The sequence below is a fragment of the Mustela putorius genome, unplaced genomic scaffold (genome assembly GCF_011764305.1).
Source record: "Mustela putorius furo isolate JIRA1106 unplaced genomic scaffold, ASM1176430v1.1 tig00000174_pilon_pilon_pilon, whole genome shotgun sequence".
Lineage (NCBI taxonomy): Eukaryota > Metazoa > Chordata > Mammalia > Carnivora > Mustelidae > Mustela > Mustela putorius.
Window position 1 is genome coordinate 6,131,772 of NW_025421304.1, and position 22,699 is coordinate 6,154,470.

At 48.6% G+C, this 22,699-nt stretch overlaps 1 protein-coding gene across 4 annotated transcripts in view; it reads right to left on the minus strand.

Moving 5' to 3' along the window:
* ZNF536 (zinc finger protein 536) overlaps positions 1-22,699 on the minus strand; it is a 424,021-nt gene that overhangs the window by 139,336 nt on the left and 261,986 nt on the right. For 3 of the 4 annotated variants that reach the window (XM_045076008.1, XM_004765224.3, XM_045076010.1), the window contains exons 5-6: positions 17,461-17,613; positions 3,279-4,859 (exon numbers count right to left, since the gene is read on the minus strand). In XM_045076008.1, coding sequence (XP_044931943.1) covers positions 3,279-4,859; positions 17,461-17,613 — 1,734 coding nt within the window. Of the gene's footprint in view, positions 1-1,843; positions 4,860-17,460; positions 17,614-22,699 lie in introns of those variants that run through there. The other variant, XM_045076009.1, reaches the window with a different exon arrangement.

Below are 22,699 nucleotides of genomic sequence, written 5' to 3' on the forward strand. Positions count from 1 at the left end.
TTTCGGGGAGGCGAATGTTCTACTGTCTACGGAAGTACCTTTTAGAAAGTTCACCAATGGGCTCTGAACATTGGCATGTGCGACAAGGCTCTCCTGCTCAACGGGCTGGGGTGGCCCCTTTCTTCAACTCTCTCTTTGAAACGCACTGGCTAGGAATGGGCAGGTCTCACTGGCCAAGCACCCCAGATCCAGGATGCTAAGGAATGTTAAGACCAGAGTTTGAACAGTTAGGAAGCAGGCATGTAGAATTAGGGAAGCAGCGCCTAGAAGTAGGGCCACAACAGGAGTATTACCCACAGATTTCAGAGTTACACACCATCTCCTCCGACACACCAGCCTGGGTCAGAGCTGCTGTTGTGCTCTGTGGGGAGTCTACGTGATCCGAACAAGATTTTTTTTTTTTATACTGATGCTTCTTCAAACACTTTTATTATGCCCCATGAGAATAGAAACAGACGGACATGGGCTCCTCCTACAAGCCTGTTTCTAGGGGCATCAAAGTGGGGATTTGGGTTTGCTAACTAGATCAAATCAGACCCCAAACTCTCCTGAGATGAGAAATACCAGAATAATTCTTTGGTTTGGCCAAACCCAGCTTCTGGAGGAAACCAGATATCAAGCTGGTGGCTCCGTTCGGAAATCCACATCCACTTTGCATGGAGCGGAGAAGAAGGAAACAAAATCAGGAATATTTGATTCCTTGTGCCAATATCATTTCCAATCTTGCAAAGTCAAGCCAAGGGCGATTTGAAGTGATCAGCTATCATTTGTGCTCCTGGCAATGGTAGAAAGACAGTAAGCTGAACTGGGAGAAAAAAGCCCCAATTGCCCATTCTGAATCCAGTGGGATATCAGACCCCCCTCCCCCAACATCTTAGGAAGAATGAGTATGCTTGGCCCTCCTGGGCCCCAGGACACAGAGCAGCCCGTAAGAAAATAAGAAGAGGGTTTTGATTATGGCCACATATGGGAGTGGGGGAGTGAACACTGCACAGGGTCAGGCTAGTCCCAGAGGCAAGAGGATGGAGCCTTTGCCCGACCCGAAGCAAGCTCAAGAGCCAGGGAAAGGCCTCCCTTGCCTGCTCCCAAGCTCAAGCAAGACGATACAGAAGCAATGAGGTCCGAATGAAAGGCAGAACATGTGCTCGCTAAAAATAGGCAGTTTGCGGCCAGAATCTGTTTTGGCATCTTCCCACGAGTGCAAAGGAGAGCAGGAGGCCTGGGCCCTGACTTGGACCCTGAGTAGGAGGAGGGCCTGGACCCTGATGCCTGGTTTTTGCCTGGCTGGACTGAGGGTCCTCATTCCCCTTTCCAGCAAGGGGCCACAACACGTACCCTAGGACCTGTTGCCCAATGGCTGAAAGGTTAACTAAGCAAAATTTTTTTGCATATACCCCAGAGCTGTCAGGGGAGAGTGGTAAGCTGCTTTTGGGAGGGGGAGAGACGTGTCTAAGGGGTTCAGAGGACCAGGCTCACTAGAACAGGCTCCCTGATGCTGCCTTCCCCTCCAACTTCCCCTGTGCTGAAGGACACCCGTGCAAGCTCCTCCAAGGCAGGCAAGCCTTCCTTCGGCATTGATAGGAAGATGGGAAAATTAATAGGGGTAATAGGAGCTCATTTCAATAAGAATGAGCTCAGGAACATGCCAGGTTTGGATCTTTTCTGATGCATGGATTCCTGGCAGGAACTGTGGTCCTACATAGGTATTTGAAAGAACTGAATCTAGACTTTAAAACAATCCCCAAACAACAATAAGAGAAGAAAAGTCACAAACTTAAAACAATGATGAAATTTAAAAAAAAAAAAAAAAAAGACTTACACACTGTTCCTCCAGGAAGAAAAGGGGAAAAACACTGGACTGACATAAAGTCCTTTTCTCCTTCTTTTAAACACTGTTTTTAATTGCTTCAAAAGTAATGAATTGTATGTGGGTAAAAATAGAGCTGGGGTGCTGGTTAACGGGGCCTTGTGAATCATTCAGCATAAGGAACTGTCAATATTTTTTTGAGCTGTCAGAAATCCATTTAGTGATTTTTGACAATTCAAAAAATATATATTTCTGATTACTCGATCCAGTTCTTAGTGAATGAGGGAAGGAGAGGGGAAAAGAAATATACCAATATACCAATTTCAATTATGAACCAAGCCCAGCTTCCTGAATTCTGTGTTCTGTGCTCAAAGCGACATCAGAAGTCAGAGCGTAAGAAATACCCCCTTTCCTTTTCTTCCTTCTCTCCTTTCCTTTCCTTTCCTCAACAGGTGCAGTCAAGTCACAGACATCCATTTATAGATTAAACGTGGAACGGTCTCACGACCGTTTATCTCCAAGGGGGACATCTAGGGGCTGGCAATAATACACCGGGCTGCTATTCGGAGAAAGGCTTTCTGATACGGGTATCTGGGAGCCGAGAGAACGTCTTCGATCGTCCCTGCCCACCCCAACGTTCATTTGATCCAATTCTAGGCTTCACATTTATTATTACATTTTAAGATCTGGAATTACTTTGGGGTAACCGTATTCTTGAAGGAGGTAAAGAAGTGCCAATTTGCTAACAAGATCAGGCAGGCATAAGTCCAAGACACGTGGGATCACAACCCTGCTAGCCAGGGCTTTCACAATGCACATTTCTCGTCAGAACAACGGACAGACAGGTGAAGATACAGAGGGACAGAAGGCGATCATAGAAGGCCAACGTCACAGTAACTGCTGTTTGGAATGTCTAAAGATGAGTCACAAACACCCCAAAACAATCTCCCTGGTTGGAGAGAGGATCACTTTATTTCTACAGTGTGGTTAGTGTGATATGATTTTTTGTACCCTCTAAGTCGATACAAAGAAAAGCTTAAGGAAGCAGGTTTGGCTTAGCAAAGCAGGAAGCAACTGTCTTTCGCCGTCTTACGCAGAAGTGAAAAATACTGAAGGGTTTGCAAGTTACCGTGTCTTTCTGGTTTTGTTTTTAAAAATATTCTCCCCCTCGAGTGAGAGATTAAAAACAGGAACAGTTCGCACTGCGAGACCCCAACCCCCCTCCGCGCTTTCCGCACAGGCATTTCGGGTCACCGGGGTGGGAACCCGAACGCAAAGGCGGGCGTGCTAGAACTTCCAAAGGAAATCGACTCTCGTGATTGTCTACACTGTACATTACAGCATCGCTGGGGTGTTCTCGTGGTTAGTTCGAAATGTGCTAACGGAGGAGTCTACCTCATTTTTTAAAAATGCACAATTCAGCACTGATGTTTTGGGAAATGAACTAAAGGAAGAGGATTCTAAAACTTACCACACAAGTCTGGCCTCTTGATACATCCAGAATTTGCTGTGCTACTTGCAAGTCCGTTAAAGGCTGCTAAGCCATCAGAACTGTAGGCCCTGAGGACCGACAGCATGTTCATCGGCTTCTCCAGGCCCGGGGGGCCCCGCTCCGGCTTGGGCAGGCCCGCCGAGGGGTCCTGGGCTGGAAGCAGGCCCGGGCCGTGCCACTGCTTCTCGGGCGCCGGGGGCACCGGCGAGACCAGTCCCTGGACCGGCTGAGGGGCGCCCGCGGGCAGCAGGCTGTCGCCGCCGCCGCCGCCGCCGCCACCACCGTCTTTGCCGAGGGCGGACTGGGGTTTGCTCATCATCTCCGGCTCCGTCTCCAGATCGTCTTCGTCGTTGTTCTCTCCCTTGGAGGAGTCCATGTCCTCCGAGGAGGCAATGTCGGAGAGGTCGTCGGTAGCGTTCTTGCTGGCGGTCTCGGGGATCAGGATCGGGGCGTCGTCCTCCGTGTGGGCCTTCCCGTCGGGCTCCTGGGCCGGGCAGGAGCCGGAGGTGCCCGAGCCCACCAGGCCCGGGTAGACGCCAAACTGCTTGTAGAAGTCTGACGGGAAGTTGCAAAATGCAGGGTCCACCAGGCCAGGCCACGTGCCGCTCTTGGGCTCCCCCAGAGTCTCCTTGCCCGGCCCCGGGGCCGCCTTCTCTGAAGCAGCCTCTAGAGGCCCGATCAGGCCGGAGAGTGCCATCTCTTTGTTCGACTGTGCCGAGGGCAGGAGGGCCACCTTGCCCGCCTCCCGGGCCTGGTCTTTGCAGTTGACTGTCACCCCGACGGCGCTGTCTTTGCGCTTTGCCTTGCCCAGGTGGTTGGCCTGCAGGTGAAGGGCCATGAGCTCCATAGATGAGGTCGTGAACGCGCAGAACAAGCAGCCGTGCCACGCGATGCTGTCTTGCACGGTCACCGATGAGCCCGGCAGCGATGCGGCGTCCGGCCGCACCGACAAGTCCAGAGGCTCGTACTGGGATTTCTCCGACTTCCTGGGGACCGCCTTCGTGCCGGCTTTGTCCTCCCCGCCATCCGGCCCATGCACCTTCATGGACAGAGGGTCAGACGGGCCTTTGTCCTTCATGTCCTTTTCCTTCTTCAAGGAGCTTAGGACAAAGCTGTCCATGAAAGCTTGCAAGGACCCCTGGAAATTCACACCGTTGCTCACAATACTCTGGTAAGCTCTTCCGATTTCGGAGAAGTGGGCGCTTTTGGAAGGAAGGTCGGTGCCTTTCAGCGTGTCCGAAGGGGCCTCAGAAGTCATGCCGGCGGCCTGCCCCGAGTGATCTGTGGACGAGAGCACTCCTGCTGTCCACTGCTGGGAAGCAGGGCCACCTCTGAAGTCGATTCCAGGGAGACCCTTGAAGGCCCCCCTCAGGATGTCTGGCCTGATAAACAAAGCGGCTTTGTTGGACAGCTCGTCCCTGTGGTCTTGGTTTGGGGGCTGTCCAGACAGGGGCCCGGCTCCGTTCTGCCGCTCCCGGTGGTGCCGCTCTAAGTGGTATTTTAGGGACGCTGACTGGGTGCCCGCATAGTCACAGTGGGGACATTTGTAAGGTTTCTCACCTGCAAGAGTTCGGTATATAAGGAGAGAGAGAGAGAGAGAGAGAAAAGTGTTTATCTCATTTTGGTGTGCCGAACAAGGCTAGAAGGATCAACATTTGTTCTTGGAAACAAAGCAGCTCAAACTAATAATTAGTTAGAGAACAACTGTTTTTTAATAGAAGAATAATTCGTACTCTTAAGCTTTTTTAATGATTTTGTACCATTTGGGACTATTCAGGAATGACATACTATCTACACACAATTAGCTATCTTTTTCTTTATCTAACATGTGAAAACGGCTGTAGATTTAAAAGCTATGATTATGAAAATTAAGCATAATAATTTCAACCACAGTGATCATTAAAAGTAGAAGTTTAAAAAGACAAAGTATGTAACAAATGGGTGGTTGCAATATTTTGTGTATACAATAGCTCTAAAATTTGTTTAAATTATACACATGGAAACCATTTTTAAACCTAAAAATTTTATGGCACTGTTACGCAAGACTGAAATGAATGATTTAAGTCTCGCTCTGCAGTAAATCATGGATATAATTAGCAAATGGCATACTGCACAAGTAATTTATCATTATTTGGAGGGCACCATTCCAGACGAGCTCAGATATCTGCAGACCTACTGCATTGTTTCTAAATAAAGAACTATAAATACCGATTCTATAAAATATTAATACCATTACCGTGCATTATGATTGCGGCATGTAAAGACATATAGTTAAGATAAAAAGCAGTCAATAAAACTTAAAAGAAAATGAGTAATAAAAAGGTACAAAATATATTTAGTTTCTGTATTTGAAATTAACATTATCTACTGGTCTTTGTAGTGCCTTAAATTTGTACTAATGGCAAACCTAACGCTCCGGTAGTAAAATGTGTAATTTACCTATAATAAGCGCTTTCTAGAGAATAAAAATAGCTTTAAAGAGTGTTTTAAAACATATAAGATCATTTTCATGAATTAAATATTTATTTAAATTCAACACCCAACTTCTATTGTTCTTGCCACCATGGAAAAGCTACCGTAATGGACAGCCGGGACCTGCCCGCGTTGTGGGCTAGAGGAAGGGGAGGAAAATAAAACAGATGTGGATTTAAATATATTCCAGGAATTTGTTTGCAATCCGGGGTCTTTTCTAGACTTTGGAACCGAAAAGCTCCCTGGGAGAAATGGGGCTGTGGCCATCCGTTAGCCGATTCCTGGCGGCGCCCTGTCGATCGCCGCAATCACTCTCCCAGGAAACTCAGTGTCCCCCCAGCCCTTCTGCCATTGCTGGTGTAAACCAGACTGATGTAAAAAGCAACAGCAAATCGTCGGTGATCAGTGCCTCCCGAAAACATTTTACCGGGCCCTAGTGGAGTCTCCAAGGCACAGGGCATTTGGAGGTAACAGAGTTGAGAAGACGGGAGAAGGATTCCTGGGTACCGTAAATAAGAAGCCCACCAGCCCAGGTTCTGAGCAGGGGACTCCGCATCATCTCCAGATTTCGTGTTGTAATGTTGGAGAAGCCACATCTGCCTTTCCAAAATGGTGGCTCTGTGCGCCTCACTCCTGCAAGCTGGGGATGTATTTCTCTAAATGGAAAGATCCCAACTGCCTCTGGCTACACCAATGACATGGATCGAGCAGAAGACTCTAGCCTTGTTGAGCTAAAGGCATCTATGGCCTCGGACACTGTTCTCCCACTTCTTGGGGTCAATCCCTGTGTTAGACTCAGATTCACCCCAGCCATGCTCTTTGAGCATCTCATCAGAGGCCATGGAACTCTTGGTGGGACAAGCGCTGTGGACAGGCTCTTCTGAGCTGACCTGGAAGTTCGGTGACCAAGTGGGAGCAGGAGGAGGTCCTGGAGCTGAGGGGGTAGTAGCTGGGCTTGTGCCAGGAGAGCCTAACCAGAGACTCAGAATTCTGCCTCCCCAGGTTAGTGGGAGCCTCGTGGAGGGCCCTGCACTGAGAACTGGCAGAGGTGAGGCCTGCAGGTACTGGGTGAGACTCAGGTTGCATTTCAGAAATGCACCTGGAAGTCATTAAAGTGCATCTGGCAAAGGGTTTGCCGAGAATGCACGGGTGTGCGTTAGCAGGAGCTACAGAGGGAGAGCATGGACTTCTGCCTTCAGGCCTCAGTGGGGTGAGGGGCGGGGACCACAGGGATGTCCAGGGATGTCCATTTCCAAAGGACACACACTTGCAACGTGTACCAGAGCAGTGGTTATCAAACTTGACCATGCATTAGAATCAATAGGAGACTTTAAGACCTTACTTATGGAACCCCATGCATGGTTCTGACCCTCGAGGTCTGGGGGAAGTGTCCCTGGGGATTCTGATGTGGGGTAAATAGTACATTTTGAAGAAGCCGAAGTGAAACTGCTGGGGAGTTTTAAAAGATGCTGATACCTGGTTCCACCTCTACCTCCAGAAATTCTGGGCTCACTGGCCGGGGATGAAGGCTGCGATTTGGGTCTCTCAAAGGCCCCCATGTGGGCTTCTGCAGATCCTGGATAGAGAAGCACTGCAGGGCTCCCCGGGTGGACACTGCGGGATGGCTTAGCAGGGAAGGTCGTCTGCTCTGGACCCTAGGAAGTGTTTGGAGTGTCTGCACTGGGGACCAGAGCCCCCACATGATTTTCCACTGCCCAGGGCACAGGATTCCTACCCTGGGACCTTTGCATCCTCAACCTATAATGTAGGATGGTGGTACTCCTTAAGACTTAGTACTCCCTAAGGCCCGTGTCAGCTCTAAAACCCACCTCAAGAGCAAAACTAAGTCTCCTGAATGGGGTCAGAGACCCATGTGTACACCCACATGCCCAGAAATGTGCGGATCCATTCACACACAATGGTTTCTTTGAAAAGATTTTATTTATTTATTTGAGAGAGAGAAAGAGCATGAGCAGGGGAAGAGATAACGGGAGAGGGAGAAGCAGGCTCCCCACTGAACAGGGAGCCTGACACAGGGCTTGATTCTAGGACCCCGAGATCTTGACCTGAGCTGAAGGCAGAGCTTAACCGGCTGAACGCCCCCCACCCAGGTGTCCCGACACACATGTTTTGACTGAATGAATGATGACCTTCCACTCCCCAAGTAGAGAGGGCGATTCAGTGAGGAACCAAAGAGATAAGGCCCCAGTTCCCATCGCTTTCAGCGGAGACAGATCATAGAGTTGCTAAAGCAAGTGGAGCTCATACACATACACACCACATACACACCACATACACCACACTCACATACATACATCACAATCCAACATGTGCACAGCATTCATACACACACACACCATACACCACACACATACCCACACACACACTACACACACTCATAGGCCACATGTGCACACTTCACATACAACATATGCACACACACACACCACACATATACATTATCACACACAGACACGCACAGCACATACCCACCACACCCTCGTATATCATGTGTACATGGTACACACATATACCACACACATATCACACATGCACACTATACACACAACACATGCACACACACTATACACACAATGCACACACATATACGTACACACTCACACACACATACATATCACATACTCATACACCACACATGTACACTACACACACATACCACACACCCATCACACGTGCACACCACATGCACAAATACATACCACACACACACACACACACCACATACATAACTCACGCAGCACAAGGAGATAAATTTCGGTTCAACCCACTGCTCTTTTAAAGTTCAGAATAGGGGAGTCTGGGTGGCTTAGTCGGTTAAACGTCTGATTCCTGATTTCAGCTCAGGTCGTGATCTCAGGGTTGTGAGATCGAACCCCGCATCACGCTGCGTGCTCAGCGGGGAGTCTGCTGGAGATTTTTCTCTCCCTCGGCCCCTCCACCCACCCTACGCTTGAGCCCTCTCTCTCTCAAATAAATAAGTCTTTAAAAAATACAATGACGTTCGGAATAGGCTTTGGCCTCCACTGTTCCAGGGAAAACAGGCCATAGCTGAGAAAAAGGAAGAGCTCATTCTTAGCATCAGAGTCCCCAAGCATCCAGGCCCTGCTAGACGAGGAGCTATTTAGTGAGTTTTCAAGGGTTATTTTGGCTGCACGTGACACACACAGGCTCTAGAAAGCCCTCCACTGGCCTTTCTGTACCTCCCGCTCACACCAATGGAAGGACCCCTCTGCACGGTTCCAACTCCTGCCTCGCTCCCTAAGGCTGTGTCTGGGTGATGCTTCCTAGCACCCCAATTCCCAGAGAAGTGCTCCAGAGCAAAGTTCTAGGGGACAAATCCACCCCTTTGGATTTTTATGTTAAAAATAAAAACCCAAATCCTCGCTATTATTTTCTTTATAACCCTGAAGCGACACCCACTACGGCCCTCACCTTGAAAGCCTCCATCCCTCACCTTCCCGGGCTTCGTCCCTGAGAGGGCAGAGGGGATGACAGAGGGTTCAGCCCACAACCAGCACCCCCGTGGCTATGCTCCTGGCCAGGCAAACCCCGGCAAGGAGTCATCCGGGACGGGCGTCTTCTGGACAAGCCCAGGCAGCCCGAGGGGCTCGCCGTCCACGGGAAACCTCCTGCCTGTGACCCAGACAGGACTCCCTGCAAGGGCACATTTCAGAGTACTGGGGGGTGGAGGGGGCAAACCCCTAACACCAGCCTGGACTAGGTGGGGAGAAACCCGTCAGCGCCGTTAGCAGGCTTTGAGGGGGGTCAAGCTCTTCTCTCAGGTTTGGTGACCGACAGCTGCCCAATCTCCCGGTGCTGAGAGAGGCTTCGTAGTCCGGGTCTCCGTGGCCGGCCACGTGCTTCGACCCCAGCGTGCTGGGCAAACTCGAATGAAGCCCCAGGCTTCTGGCAAGGGATGAGTCAGGGGGCCACCCAGCATTCCCCACACAGCCCCGTGGCACAGGCAGACCCAGACCCTGCCAGCAGTTCCATCTAGATGAATGATGGGCCACTTAGGCCACATAGTGGCCCAAATCTACCCAGAGGATCCTTGAGACTGCCCTAAGCTTTGTAGGGGGTCATGAGTTCTCCAGCTGCCTCATGATGTTCAGGATCCGCTGTGATTTCATCTGCCTGTGGCTGGAACCAGACAATGGGATGTCTTCAGAGACAGGCCGATCACAGGGACATGCAGAACAGCAGGGAAGGGGTAGATGGCTGTCCTAGAGGGCAACCGCCACCGGCACCAAGCAGCTGGGAACATGAGAACCTCTGCCATCTGCTAAGAAAAGCCCCACACCCAGATTTCTACGTGCAATATCCTGGTTTTTCAATGGTGGCACCTGCTTTAAAACCTCAAACATCGCCAAGGGCCCCAGCACTGTCGTCTACAGTCCAGGTCCGCACAGGGCAGCCCGTTGGAAGACTGGATCAGGGAAAAGGATGCCCAGTACTGAGCGATTCGCCTACTGGGGAAAGCAGGTGGACACCAGTGGCCTTCTCTGGGGGAACCTCTTGCAATATTTTAAAGGAGTAAGATATGGGCACAAACAGTACATTTCTAGAAAAGAGAGGGTTGTTCAAAAAGGCCTACTGAACTAAAAAAAAAACCCATCGGTTCATCATTCCAACAGACTAATGAATTACTGGAAACATCTCACATTAAAGCTGTTACCCACGGACACATGGCACAAGATGTATATTCAACTTCGGGATAACATTGATAACTTCTTCGGGTCTCTGTACCATAAATTTTAGAAACATATGACCGAGGGGTTTAATTAGTTCATTGTACCTATTTTTACATGAGCATGTCTTTCATCACACTGAGCCTCTACACTGCACTCGACGAGCCCAAGGAACCTTCACCATTTCGGGGGAAGTTAGTTTGGCCCTCGTTTGAATGGGGCGAACCCTCAAGAGCACCTCTCCGAAAAGAGCGGGCGGACTCACACTACCCGTCTCGCAAATCCCTTCGGGGAGCTCTTAAGGAGGGCTTCTCGCTTCTAACATGTGTATGCGCTAAATCTCTAAAAGTGTTTTAACTTTTAAGTCGAGTAACCGAATATTTCCCCGTATTTGCATCCTCTATTTGATATTTATTTAGTCTTTCTACATGTCTTTACTTAGTTAATACCAGGAGAGATAAATACGGTGGTGCCTTCTCAGCAGAGCTTCAGTACATTAATATAAATTGTACACTAATTCCCCCAAAGCATATATATGTTGTAAACCTGAAGACTTTTCACACAGCTGCTTATTGCTAAACAGTGCCTTGTCCAGAAGGGGACAATCTGTGTCTCTAATTGCTGTCACTGAAGCCGAGATTCATTATGTGACTTTCCATTAAAATGTGAGCATTAATTTGTATAATGAAATATCACCCACTGCAGTGTTCATTAGCCATGCCCTACTGTATACGGCACATTGTTAGCTACCTAGAAACTGTAGTTAATTTCACTAATGGATATTTCCCTACTTAGTGTTTGGTAGGAAATTTATACTGTAACATTACCTCTTAAACTTTTAAGGAAATTTAAATTCAATCAATTATTTTCAACAAAAGTTTGGGATGTCATTAAGGCAGGAACAGCAAGGTTGGGGGACCGCGGAGAAGTAAAATGGGCTTTTCATTCATCTTAGAAATGAAAAAAAAAAGGTAGAATTTTAATTCAAAACAAAAAGGGGGGAAAAAAGAATTATTTGGGGGGCAAGCAGATCTTTTTTTTTCCCCCCGTCATTATTCAGGTGACTGTCCCTCACTAATGACAACAACACATGCTCTCCTTTTAGGAAAAAAAAAAAAGAGGGGAAAGCCCCCATTTCAGCCAATCTATTTTTGAATATTTATTCAGTGTCCTTTCATGACCATTTAAAATAGCCTGGTTAACTTAAGCCAGGAGAGGAAACAGAGAAGCATTAAAGGTAAGGGATGTGGACATCAGGGGTTAGGCACCTGGGTTAGGCCCACGGAACTCACATTTCCACCCACATCTAGAGACCAGCTGGCCCTTGGGAAGCTCTCTGAAGATGAAAGATAGTTTCCAAATCGGCATGCAGTGGTCATTTATCGTCTTCTGACACGGCAAGTCATTCCACGCCACCCTCCACACTTCCAGGTGCCACAGTGGCCGCTTCCCTGCCTCACTGCCTCCCTAACCTCTCTGTGCTGATGGGGAAACTGAGGCACGCGGGGTCAAGGAGGCCTGGCCGCAGGCCAGTCTGAGTTAGGGGTAAAGGAGGAGCTGGGGTGTACAGTACTTCCCTTTTACATCGCCGGGAGGCTGCGTCAACACACCTTGTGGGTACAAGTCACTTCCTTTCCTCCCGCTGGTTATGGTGTGGACACACACTGTCAAAGAAATGTTGCATTAATTCCCTAAAACAGGCCCAAAAATCCACCCAGAAAAGTAAAAAAAAAAAAAAAAAAAAAAAAATCAATACAGCACAGCCATAAGGAGACAGATCTGGATTGCACCCTGCAGTCAATGCTAGGAGACTTGGAGTGGGTCACTTCCCATATCTGGGTGGCCCCTGGTCACCGGGTTGCTGTGAGGGTTGAGGAGGGAAATCACGTGAAGGGCTCGGCACAGTGCTGGCCACTGTTAATACTATTGTTCTTATTACCCTGTCCCTATTGGCCGCATTTTCCTGTGACCAGCTGTGTAGACACAGCCTCCGTCAGGAGGCAGGATGATCCCGGCCCCCGCCCCCAGCTGGGCACACATGCCTTGGAGGGTCCTGCAGGACATAAGGGTGGTCCTTCCCTGGGAATAAGCATGCACTCAAGAGCCAATGAGGGCACCCCATCCAGTGTCCCCTTCACTGAGACGCCCTCCCGGCGCGGGTGAACAGAGCTGGGTGTGCCCACCGGCCCACCCTGCCCACGGCCGAGAGCCCTTGAAAACCACCTCTGGCTTCCCTGCACAAATCCATTTTCATAAAGAGGTTCTCAACTCCGGGCTGGACCAATGCATGTAACACATCAAAACCAGATTAATAAACCACTCGCATAATTTGAGAGGGGGAAAAAAAACTAATGAGATTTATTTTTAATTAGTCCCTGAACTTTCGTGCCTCCAAGTTTTCATGAGTGAGGTTCCTTATTACATTTCTCTACAGTGGTCATTCCGGAGATGACAGGGAGCCTCCTAAGGAAGCTGACGCACAGGGGAGCCGTCGGAGGGGACCCAGCCTGGGGTCCCGCGGCCAGCATGTGGGGTGACACACATCTGGGGCTCGTGTGGGGGACACACCCCCCTCCAGCCTTTCAGAGACCGACGGATCAGCACATGCCTACCTCCTGTACGCACACTGGACACACGGGGCTCTGGGGGTCTCCCTGAGATGGAGCTGGAGGAGGGGGCAGGGAGGGAAAGAAGGAAGTGCATTCTCAGCCAGCCCATCGTGAAATGACAGCCCAGCCTCGGTCGGCGGCCACCTAGGAGACATCCCTGCCTCCAGTAGCTCATCAGGATTAAACGCTTGCTGCTGTACACCCATGATGGTTAATTTTGTGTGTCCACTGGTCATGTGCACCCAGACATTTGTTCGCACGTTACTCTGGGTGTGTTTGGGAGGATGTTTCCAAATGAGATGAGCTATCTGAATGGGCTGACAGAGTAAAGCAGAATGCCCTCCCCAGCGTGTATGTATATGGGGTGGGGGAGCGGGGGAGCTCATCCAGTCCATTGGAGGCCCCAACAGAACAAAAAGCTGAGTAAGGGAGAATTCACTCTCTCGCTTGGCCTGTCTTCCAGCTGGGACTGCCACCTTCACTTGCCTGTGGACTTGGCCTTGGACTGGAACTTTCCCCACTGATTCCCTTGGGTCTGCCAGCTTGTCTTGCCGAATGCCAATCCTAGGATGTCTCAGCTTCCCGTAACTGACTGAGCCAATGCTTTACAATAAATCCCTTTACATACATACATATATATATGTGTGTATGTATATGTATACACTATTTTAAAAAATATAAAATACATAAATATTTATATATACATATATATAACCTATTATTTGATTATCTATAATATATATTACATATACATAGGACATATTGTACATTATATATACCATTTCTCTAGAGAGCCCTGACACCATTTCCTTTCTGAGCCTGTGCTGACGGGCTCTGAATTCAAATCACCGGCGTGGACACCAGAAGACCAATGACACACATCCAGTGATCGGATCTTAATTAGCCCCAGAGACTGTGAGAAATGGGAAAGCAGCTCAGCCTCCCCTGGGTAGGCAGGAATCAGCATCGGTCCCGCCAGAGCCAGGGTGGGGTGGCCTCTGGAATGTGAGACCCCGGAGTCCTCCGCGTGCCTCCGCCCAGCCCACATGGATCTGGCTGTGGCTCAGGGGCCGGCAGAAGCGGTCTAGCTCCTGTAGGCTCTCCTGAGCCCCCAAGTGTTCAAGGCAACCTGACGGGGCATCTACTCAGCACCTCCCTAATACACAGGTGTCGGGAGGAGGAGGGCAGTAATTGAGTGAGTGTGTAGTAGAGTTAAAAAAGGAAAGCGGTTTTTACCCGTGGCTGTTATATGATTGAGACGGCTCATAAAGATGGAGCAGAACGGGAAAACACGGTGAATGTACCACCTCATCTCCCGACCAATTAAAACATATTTATTACACACTGGATTTTTAAATGTGCTCGTATGGGTCCATTATGGAAAAACTTCAGAAGATGGTATTTTGGAAAACACGGATTCGGTTTCATAGGCGGCTGCCCGCTGGCCATGTCGCTTCGGAATCCAAGAACACGAAGAGAAAGGGGCGAGGCGGCATAGGACGCCCCCGCAATCGGAGCCCAGGGTCCCCTGGTTCGTTAACAAATAGCTTGATTTTGATTTTTAATTGCTCGTGTAATCTACACTTCAACATTGTCATAATGGATGTTTATTTTGGTGATTTAGAACATGTAACACTTTCTGCTCTATTCAAATGCACGAGTATAAGCATTTTCCAACTTCTTTGTTCTTTGATAAAAAGGAAATTGATCTTTATCTGGTTACCATTCTGCCTTTTAAACACAGCAAATGCTGTTTCTGAGGGGGGCTGGCGATGTGATGTTTCCATGGCTTCTGTCATTTTCTCCCTTATTCTGGGAAGTTTCCGGAATGCCTCTGTCCACAGCCCTGTCTTGCTTCTCTCAGCGTCTCCAAAGACTATGGTCACATACCTCAGAAGTTTGTGAAGCAGAGGAAGTGGAAATTTGGAGGGGAAATAACCTTTATCAGGCTTTCAAGCTTCAAAAAGCGGTATCCATTTGCATCCACCCGTGTTCAGTGGGACTCCTGCCAGGTTTGGTCCTGCTTTACTGGAAATATTCTGCAGAGCGTCTACCATTGCTGATGGGCCAGCTGATGAGAGTCGGGTCCCACGGGGTCAGCAAAACTCCTGGTTGGGAGGCACTGCCTTTTCTTTCCTAACCCACACTGCCTGGGAGGGCAGACTCTGCTGCGGTGAGCCACCAGCCACACGGTAAGCTTGACCTAGGGTCCTGGGTCTACAGCTAATAAAAGGACAGTACACAGGACATGCCTGGCCAGGTGTCCACACTCCTGCAGACAGCCTAACAATGGGTGCCCCAGGAAGTGGACTGCCTCCCACTTCCTGGCATCTGTGCCCCCTCCTTCCCCAACTACCGTCACAACCCAACCTGGGGAAGAAAGTGGACATTGGTGTGATCTCAGAAGGCCAGATATCTGAGCTGCCTCGTCCTGAGCCCGATCACTGGGAAGGCCTCACTGAAAAGGGGACATTGGTGCTAAACTCTGAAAATGAAGGAACAAGCCAATGTATCTGTCTGGCAGAGAAGTGCAAAGGCCCTGAGGCAGACACTCAGGACCCCCTCACTGAGCTCTGGGGGAGAGAGTCTCCCATCTGAAACTGTCATATCCTGGCTTCCAATGGGCTCATGTGTACAGGTTGCCTTTCCAAAAGGACTGCAGGTTCCCTGGGGGAGGGTCCATGTTCCTCACTGCCCTTGTCCCTTCCATGCCACCCAACACAGTCCAGAGACTACAGGAAGAAGGTCACTCACTTATTCTCAAGTTTGTTCTGACATTCAAGCTTTCAAATAAATTTATTGGGTCCCTACTACGTGTTAGGGGCTATGGTAGGCCCTAGGGTTCTAGAAAGTACAGCGATTAAAAACATGGACAATATTGCAACCCTCACATTTGACTTGGTGGAAGACAAACAGCTCCTAAGGAAATGAACCACTGAACTGAACAAGATAATTTCAGGAAGTGCTAAGTTTAGGAAGAAAATTGAACAAGGGGCATGAGGGATATTTTAGACGGGGTAATCAGACATGGTCTCTCTGAAGCGCTCCCATGCAAGCTAAGCTCCCAGTGACCGCCTGGAGGAAGAGCATTCCAGGGGGACAGCATGGTGGGTACAAAGGCACTGTGGTAGGAATTGGCTCTCTGCACTGGGGGAGCCCAAAGAAGGCCATGGGGTTGGAGAGAGATGAAGATGAAGAATGACGCAAGATGGGTCAGATCCCACAGGACCTGGGGGAGGGAGCGAACAGGTGCCTTGTCTCAGCGGCTCCCTCTCTGCCGTGGATGACTCTAGGAGAGAAGGGCTCTGCCGGCTGGGAGGGATGGACGATGGTGAGGCTTAACCGTGCCTCGGCCATGAATAAAGATGGCAGCCCACGGCTCGCTGCACCCCCCCATTCTCAGGGCTCCCCTCTCAGTGTCAGGGAGATTTGCGGGCACCAGGTGAGGTTCCAGGTGAGGTCCTCCTTCTCTTTAACCACACGCTGCACATGAGGCCCACATGCACTAAATATCCTGCACAACCCTGAGCTTTATTGATTCCTGGGGAAATAGACCACAATTATTTTTGAAAATAGATGGAATATTTGTCTATCCTCTGAAGCAGCTCATACTCCAATAGATAAAGTGTCAGGAAAAAAATCAAAGAAAATGGAGGTGTCCATATCTCAGATAGATTTTTTTTTTTTGTATTGGCAATGTGCAAACAACTAGCAGAAAAGCTACAAAAAAAAAAAAAAAAAGAAGAAGAAGAAAGAAAGAAAGAACGAAAGAACAAAAAAGAAAAGCAAAAAGAAAGAAAAGAAAAATGACCAAGGGACAAGGCACACAGACCTCCAAAATGTCCTCATTTCAAAGTGCTAGGAGGATGCAGAAACAGGAGAAATGACCACGTGGTCCAGCAGCCCCTTCACCTGTTTGATTAAGAGCACCTCCACTTTTCTTTTGAGGGGACTCAGCGCAGAGCCAGTCCTCCATCCTGGGCAGTGGGTTGCTGCCACCAGCCCGGCCTCTGGTGTGGGCCGGGAACCCCAGCTGGGAACCTAGGAAGGGAGCTCCCCTGTTCCCTTTCATACTCAGAGTCTGAGGCTGGCTCTCGAGCTTTGCACCTGCAGGGCCCCTGGTCAGTGCCAGGGCACGAGGGGTCCTGCTCCATTACACACATCACCAAACCGACCCTGCGACCATGACCAAGCATCCTCCTCCTACACCCGGACCACAGAGGGGGTTTGTGTGTACCCGCCCACCGCAGCGGGGTCCGGCCTGGCCCACGGAGAGCGCGGCAGTGCTGGTGGCAACACAGGGGGTGACCCGGGCCCAGGAGCGTGGCCCCTGCTGGACGCTGCACACAGCGACGCGCCCACGCTTCTCACCTGTGTGTATCCGCAGGTGCACCTTTAGGTGATGGGATGTCCGGAAGGTCTTCCCACAGTACGGGCAGTCCTTCATGGCCGAGCCCAGACTCCTGTCTCGAAGCAGCGTGGGCTGCTGGACCCCGGCGGCTCTCCCAGCCTCCTCGCCAATGTCTGCAGCGGAGAAGAAAATGTTCTCACATCACTTCAGCACGTCAGAAGCTGTTCGCACCAAAACTGCTAACACCACACAAAGTTAAACATGTCAATACTACACCTGTCTATTTCATTCTTTAAATCTGACAGAATGCTGACAATTCATGTATTTTCTTGTTATTCTCTTAAATTATTTCATCTTTCCCATCATCATTTTAAGCAGCATATGGTACCTTTATATTGAACTGAATTAAACAAGAAAAGAAACAGCTGTGTCAGCAGCTGGTTTGATTTCTTCTTTTGCTTAGTTTCTATTAAATATTTTTTTTCCAAAAGTTTAAAAATGTTGGTGTTTGTTGAATCTGATTAATTTGTAATATGGACTAGCTGGTGAGAGCTCGCTATAAGATCGAAATCACATTTGCATTATATCTAGCAACAAATGGGGAAAAAAATGTGTCTCGGCCGAGTCCCGAAGACATGCAGACATACAGTTATTTTGGGACAGGAAAGACAATTATCCACAACTGATCATTTCTTCCTTGTAGAGCTTGGTATCCATCGCGGGCTGCTGTAATCTTATGAAAGGGAGAAGAAAAAGTATGGAAATGCGATTCCACAATTAGCCCATGATAAACATATAGTGACATATTCAAAGTCATGTGCAGAAACTCAGCTGCAAAACTCCCATAAACTTCGAGCCGAGCAGTTAAATCTTTGTGCAGTGACTTGAGAACTTCCTCTGTAAAGTATCAATACAAATTTTCCTTCCTGCTGTTATTTGTTATGTAACCCAAACCATTAGAAAATGGAATAAAATTTACATACGGCTGCCTTCTGCACAGAAATGATGGGACATAATAGTAAATAAAACCGTGAAAATATCTAGTGGTTGGAGGATATGTTATTGCAATACCCGAGGCCCGACATCGCACTGCCAGAGAGGCGACATTCAGGGAGCAGGGTAGGAGCCGGGAATCTGCAGCTCTTGGGAGGGGAGGCACTGGAGCCCTCTCCTCGGGCCTCCCTGCAGAGCTGGATGCTCACCCCTAGCACAGAACCCAAGTTCCTGGGGCTGCGGGGTCCTTGATGCCACTCCCAGCCCACCCTCTGGGCCCCCTGGTGGATCTGCTAGGAGAACAAGGGGACCTTCTCAGATAATAAGCAGACCTATGAGTTCTGCAGAGAAGCAGAATAAATAAGATTTGTACCTTCCAAGCAATGGAAAATGCAAATTGCTTTTATTCTACAACATCCGTTCCTGGTGTTCTCCGCTAACAGCCAAAAGGGACAGACTTATAGGCTGTGCACAAGATGAAGGCAATCACATTTAATTCTTATTTGGATGTTGGCTCCAAGCAACTGTGGAAACCCTTGGCTTCAAGCATCCTCTCCGCATTTGGGTTAATGCACAGTGATAGCATCACCCTGGAAAAGTTCTTTGAAGGCTCACTTTTGATCCCATGCTCTTCGATTCCTCCAACCAACCTTGGAAGAGCTGTTCAAAGGGTCTGTCTGCCCAGCTGTCTTTGCTCTCATAATTTTGCATGGATAACAGGACCGGGTCTACAGGCGTCTTAGAACCCAACCCACCTAGCACCAGCTTTCTTTAACATGAATGTGTTAAATTCTTTTAACATGAATGTGTTAAAGGGGTATTGAATCGGGGAGGGGGGGCACAAAATGATCTATTTTGCCACTTCATGGCAAACCAGTGCCCCCCTACAGTCATAGTGGGGTGCTCCACAGCCCACAGGTTAGGTCCACCAGGGGCTGCTGCCCAGGGAAACAATGGCCAGATGTCAACTTCAAGTCAACCACAACTTGGGTTGAAATAGTTGGAATGCCGTTTCCCATTCACCCTCCCACCTCCAACCACGCCAACCCCAAATGTGTTGCATTTGTCCCCCCAGCATTCTTCAGCTTTCCTTTTGTGGGATTGTGAGGTCAACTTAAAATCACAAAGAGCCAACAAAACAAAGAGGCAGCTCATGGAATGGGAGAAGATATTCATAAATGATACCACAAACAAAGGGCTGATATCCAAGATCTATAGAGAATTCCCCAAATTCAACACCCAAAAAACAGATAGTCATGTCAAAAAATGGACAGAATGCCTTCTCCAACGAAGACATACAAATGGCTAACAGACACATGAAAAACTAGCCATCAGGGAAATTCAACTCAAAACCACATTGAGATACCACCTTACACCAGCTAGAATGGCCAAAATTAACAAGACAGCAAACAAGTGTTGGAGAAGATGTGGAGAAAGGGGAACCCTCCTACAATGTTGGTGGGAATGCAAGTTGGTGCAGCTAGTTTGGAAAACAGTGTGGAGATTCCTTAAGAAATTAAAAATAGAGCCACCTATGAACCTGCAATTGTACCACTGGGTATTTAGCCCAAGGATACAGATGTAGTGAAAAGAAGGGCCACCTGTACCCCAACATTCATAGCATCAATGACCACAATAGTCAACTGTGGAAAGAGCGTAGATGCTCTTTAACATAAGAATGGATAAAGAAGATGTGGACCATATATACAATGGAATATTATTCGGCCATCAGAAAGGATGAATATCCAACTTTTGTATCAACATGAACAGGACTGGAGGAGATTATGCTGAGTGAAATAAGTCAAGCAGAGAAAGTCAATTATCCTATGGTTTAACTTACTGGTGGGGCATAAGGAATAACTTGGAGGACATTAGAAAAAGGAAAAGCAAACTGAATTGGGGTCAATCGGAGGGAGAGACAAAGCCTGAGAGACTGTGGACTCTGAGAAACAAACTGAGGGTTTTGGAGGGGAAGGAGGTGGAGGGTTGCATGAGCCTGGTGATGGGTATTAAGGAGGGCACGTATTGCATGGAGCACTGGGTGTGGTGCATAAACAATGAATCTTGGAACATGAAACAAATAAAACAAAATTAAGATGTTTAAAAAAAAAAAATCACAAAGAGCCTGATTAAAATTCCGCCAAGTGCTCCCTGCAACAGAGTTAAGATACCCTATTTAAGGGAGGAGGCCAACAGCTGTCAGTTTGAATTATAAGCAGAACTAAGTGCCCCGGATGTTGGCTTCAGGACAGAGGTGGTAGGCAGGCGTGGACTGTTGACATTTTATTCCTGCAAAGCCCCATGTTGCACCAGCTGCCCGAGAGCCCCTTCCCCAGAGCCTTCCTCCAACAGAGCCCATTTGTGAGCCGTGGGAAGGTGGGAAGGAGAGAGCATGGAGGACAAACTTCTACTGTGGTTTTCGGTGAGTCCTTGTCCCGGGCACAGGATAGACCAATACAGAGATATGGCCCACGTTCCAGTCTGGAAGGTTCTACAGAAGCTGAGGATGAGAACGGCCTCACTCTACGTCAGTCTAAGTGATGGCCTGTATCTGTTTCCCTTTTATCTTTCTATCTTGGACATGTGTGGCCCAATAAAAAGAATAAATTTGTAAGATAAACAGCTTTCTTTGCAGATTTAAGAGTCTAATTTTCACTCTACACAGAAATGGTGTTTTATTTTTTGTTTTGTTCTGTTTTGTTTTGTTCGGAGGGCCAGAAGGCCTATGGCATTTACTCTTAGACTAATCCAACTAGAAAAAACAAACTCTGAGCTACGATGAAGGGGAGTTGTGGGTGGTCCCAGGAAGTGTCCGAGCGGCTGAACGCCAAGGACAACCGTGGCTGAGGAAGCCTGGTCACACCACACCCTCGAAGGGCCTGTGTGGGAGTGGGTACCCGAGCCCGGATGGGTAGCAGAGAGCACGGTGTGCCAGACTCGGTCCAACCACACTGGGAACCCAAGAGGACTCCTTCTCTACCCAGAGTATAAAAGCACAGAAGGCTGTCCTCCTGCGAGGCTGCCCAGAACGGAGCCCCCAGGCTTTCACTGTGGTCCCACAGCGCTGGTCGCTTCATAGGACATGCTTAGAGATGGACCGGCCTTTCCAGCCTCTCCAGGACACAGGCAGTAGAAAGGAAGAAGCATCATAAAAAAGTCACATTGTCATCCTTCCTTGGACCATTTATAGATTGGTTTCAGCTTTTTTTTTTTTTAAGTCCTTTTCCTAAAACCGGCAGCATCTCTTCTCCCCTGATCAGACACTTGCTCTAAGTGTGTTGGGTAGATGGAAAGTGGTCAGCCTCACACCTGTCATCTGCTCCTCCTGGCTTATCTGTGAAAGAAAGGCCAGTCCGTCCTGCTGACTCTAGAGGCCGGGGTGTCCCCAGGACCAGGCATCTGGCTGCAGACTGAGAGGCCAGATTTAGCCTGGGTGGGTTCTAAGCCTCATGTGATGGGGAAACGGCAGAGAAAGAACTCCAAGGGCTCCTGTTTCGTTTCTTGACCCCATTAAATATGAGCTCTATTCTTCAGAAACGGATGTCCTATGTGGATACAACAAATGATACTCCAGAGGGACACAGGGCATCTGTGTAGCCCTTCGGGAGTTTTGACTTAGAACAAGTGAATTGTCCACTTGAATCAGAACCCCCACAAGCTTTCTCCTATTCCTACAAGCTGATATTGGCTTGCTGAGAAAGAGAAGCTAGACCTAATCACTGCAAGCTACATTTCAAGTATCAGTTATTGGGGGGCGAGGGGACATAAGACAAGGCCTTTCTAATTTTGTCATCTCAAGGTCAGACACCATGCCTCTCACATTTCCATCTGCTTATTCTAATCCTCCAAGTGTACAGCAAGGTTGGCCTAGATCAAGGGGACGTTAAGGTGCATTGCCTCCCCTGCCCCCCCCTTAGCATTCGCAGGGGGACGGTGAAAGAAAGGAAGACCCAGGGGGATTAAACACAGCACGGAACCTGTTAGAAGCCTCGTCTCCTCGGTTGAGCCACAGACCGGCAGCCTGGATAGACAAAGAATCAAATGCTTAGGAAGACAAACAACTTTCCAAAAGTTAAAGCCTAAACACACACAAAATACTACCAGCCGCTGTCTGAATCCATCCTCAAAGTTGGCTATCCAGCTGGACGTGAATATAATTTGAATTTACGGGGCTTCATTATACACTTAACCTTACATATATATGTCTGCAGTGTAAAAACTTAGTTAATGAAATAAATTTGTATTTTAAGGGTAGATTTCCCCCCA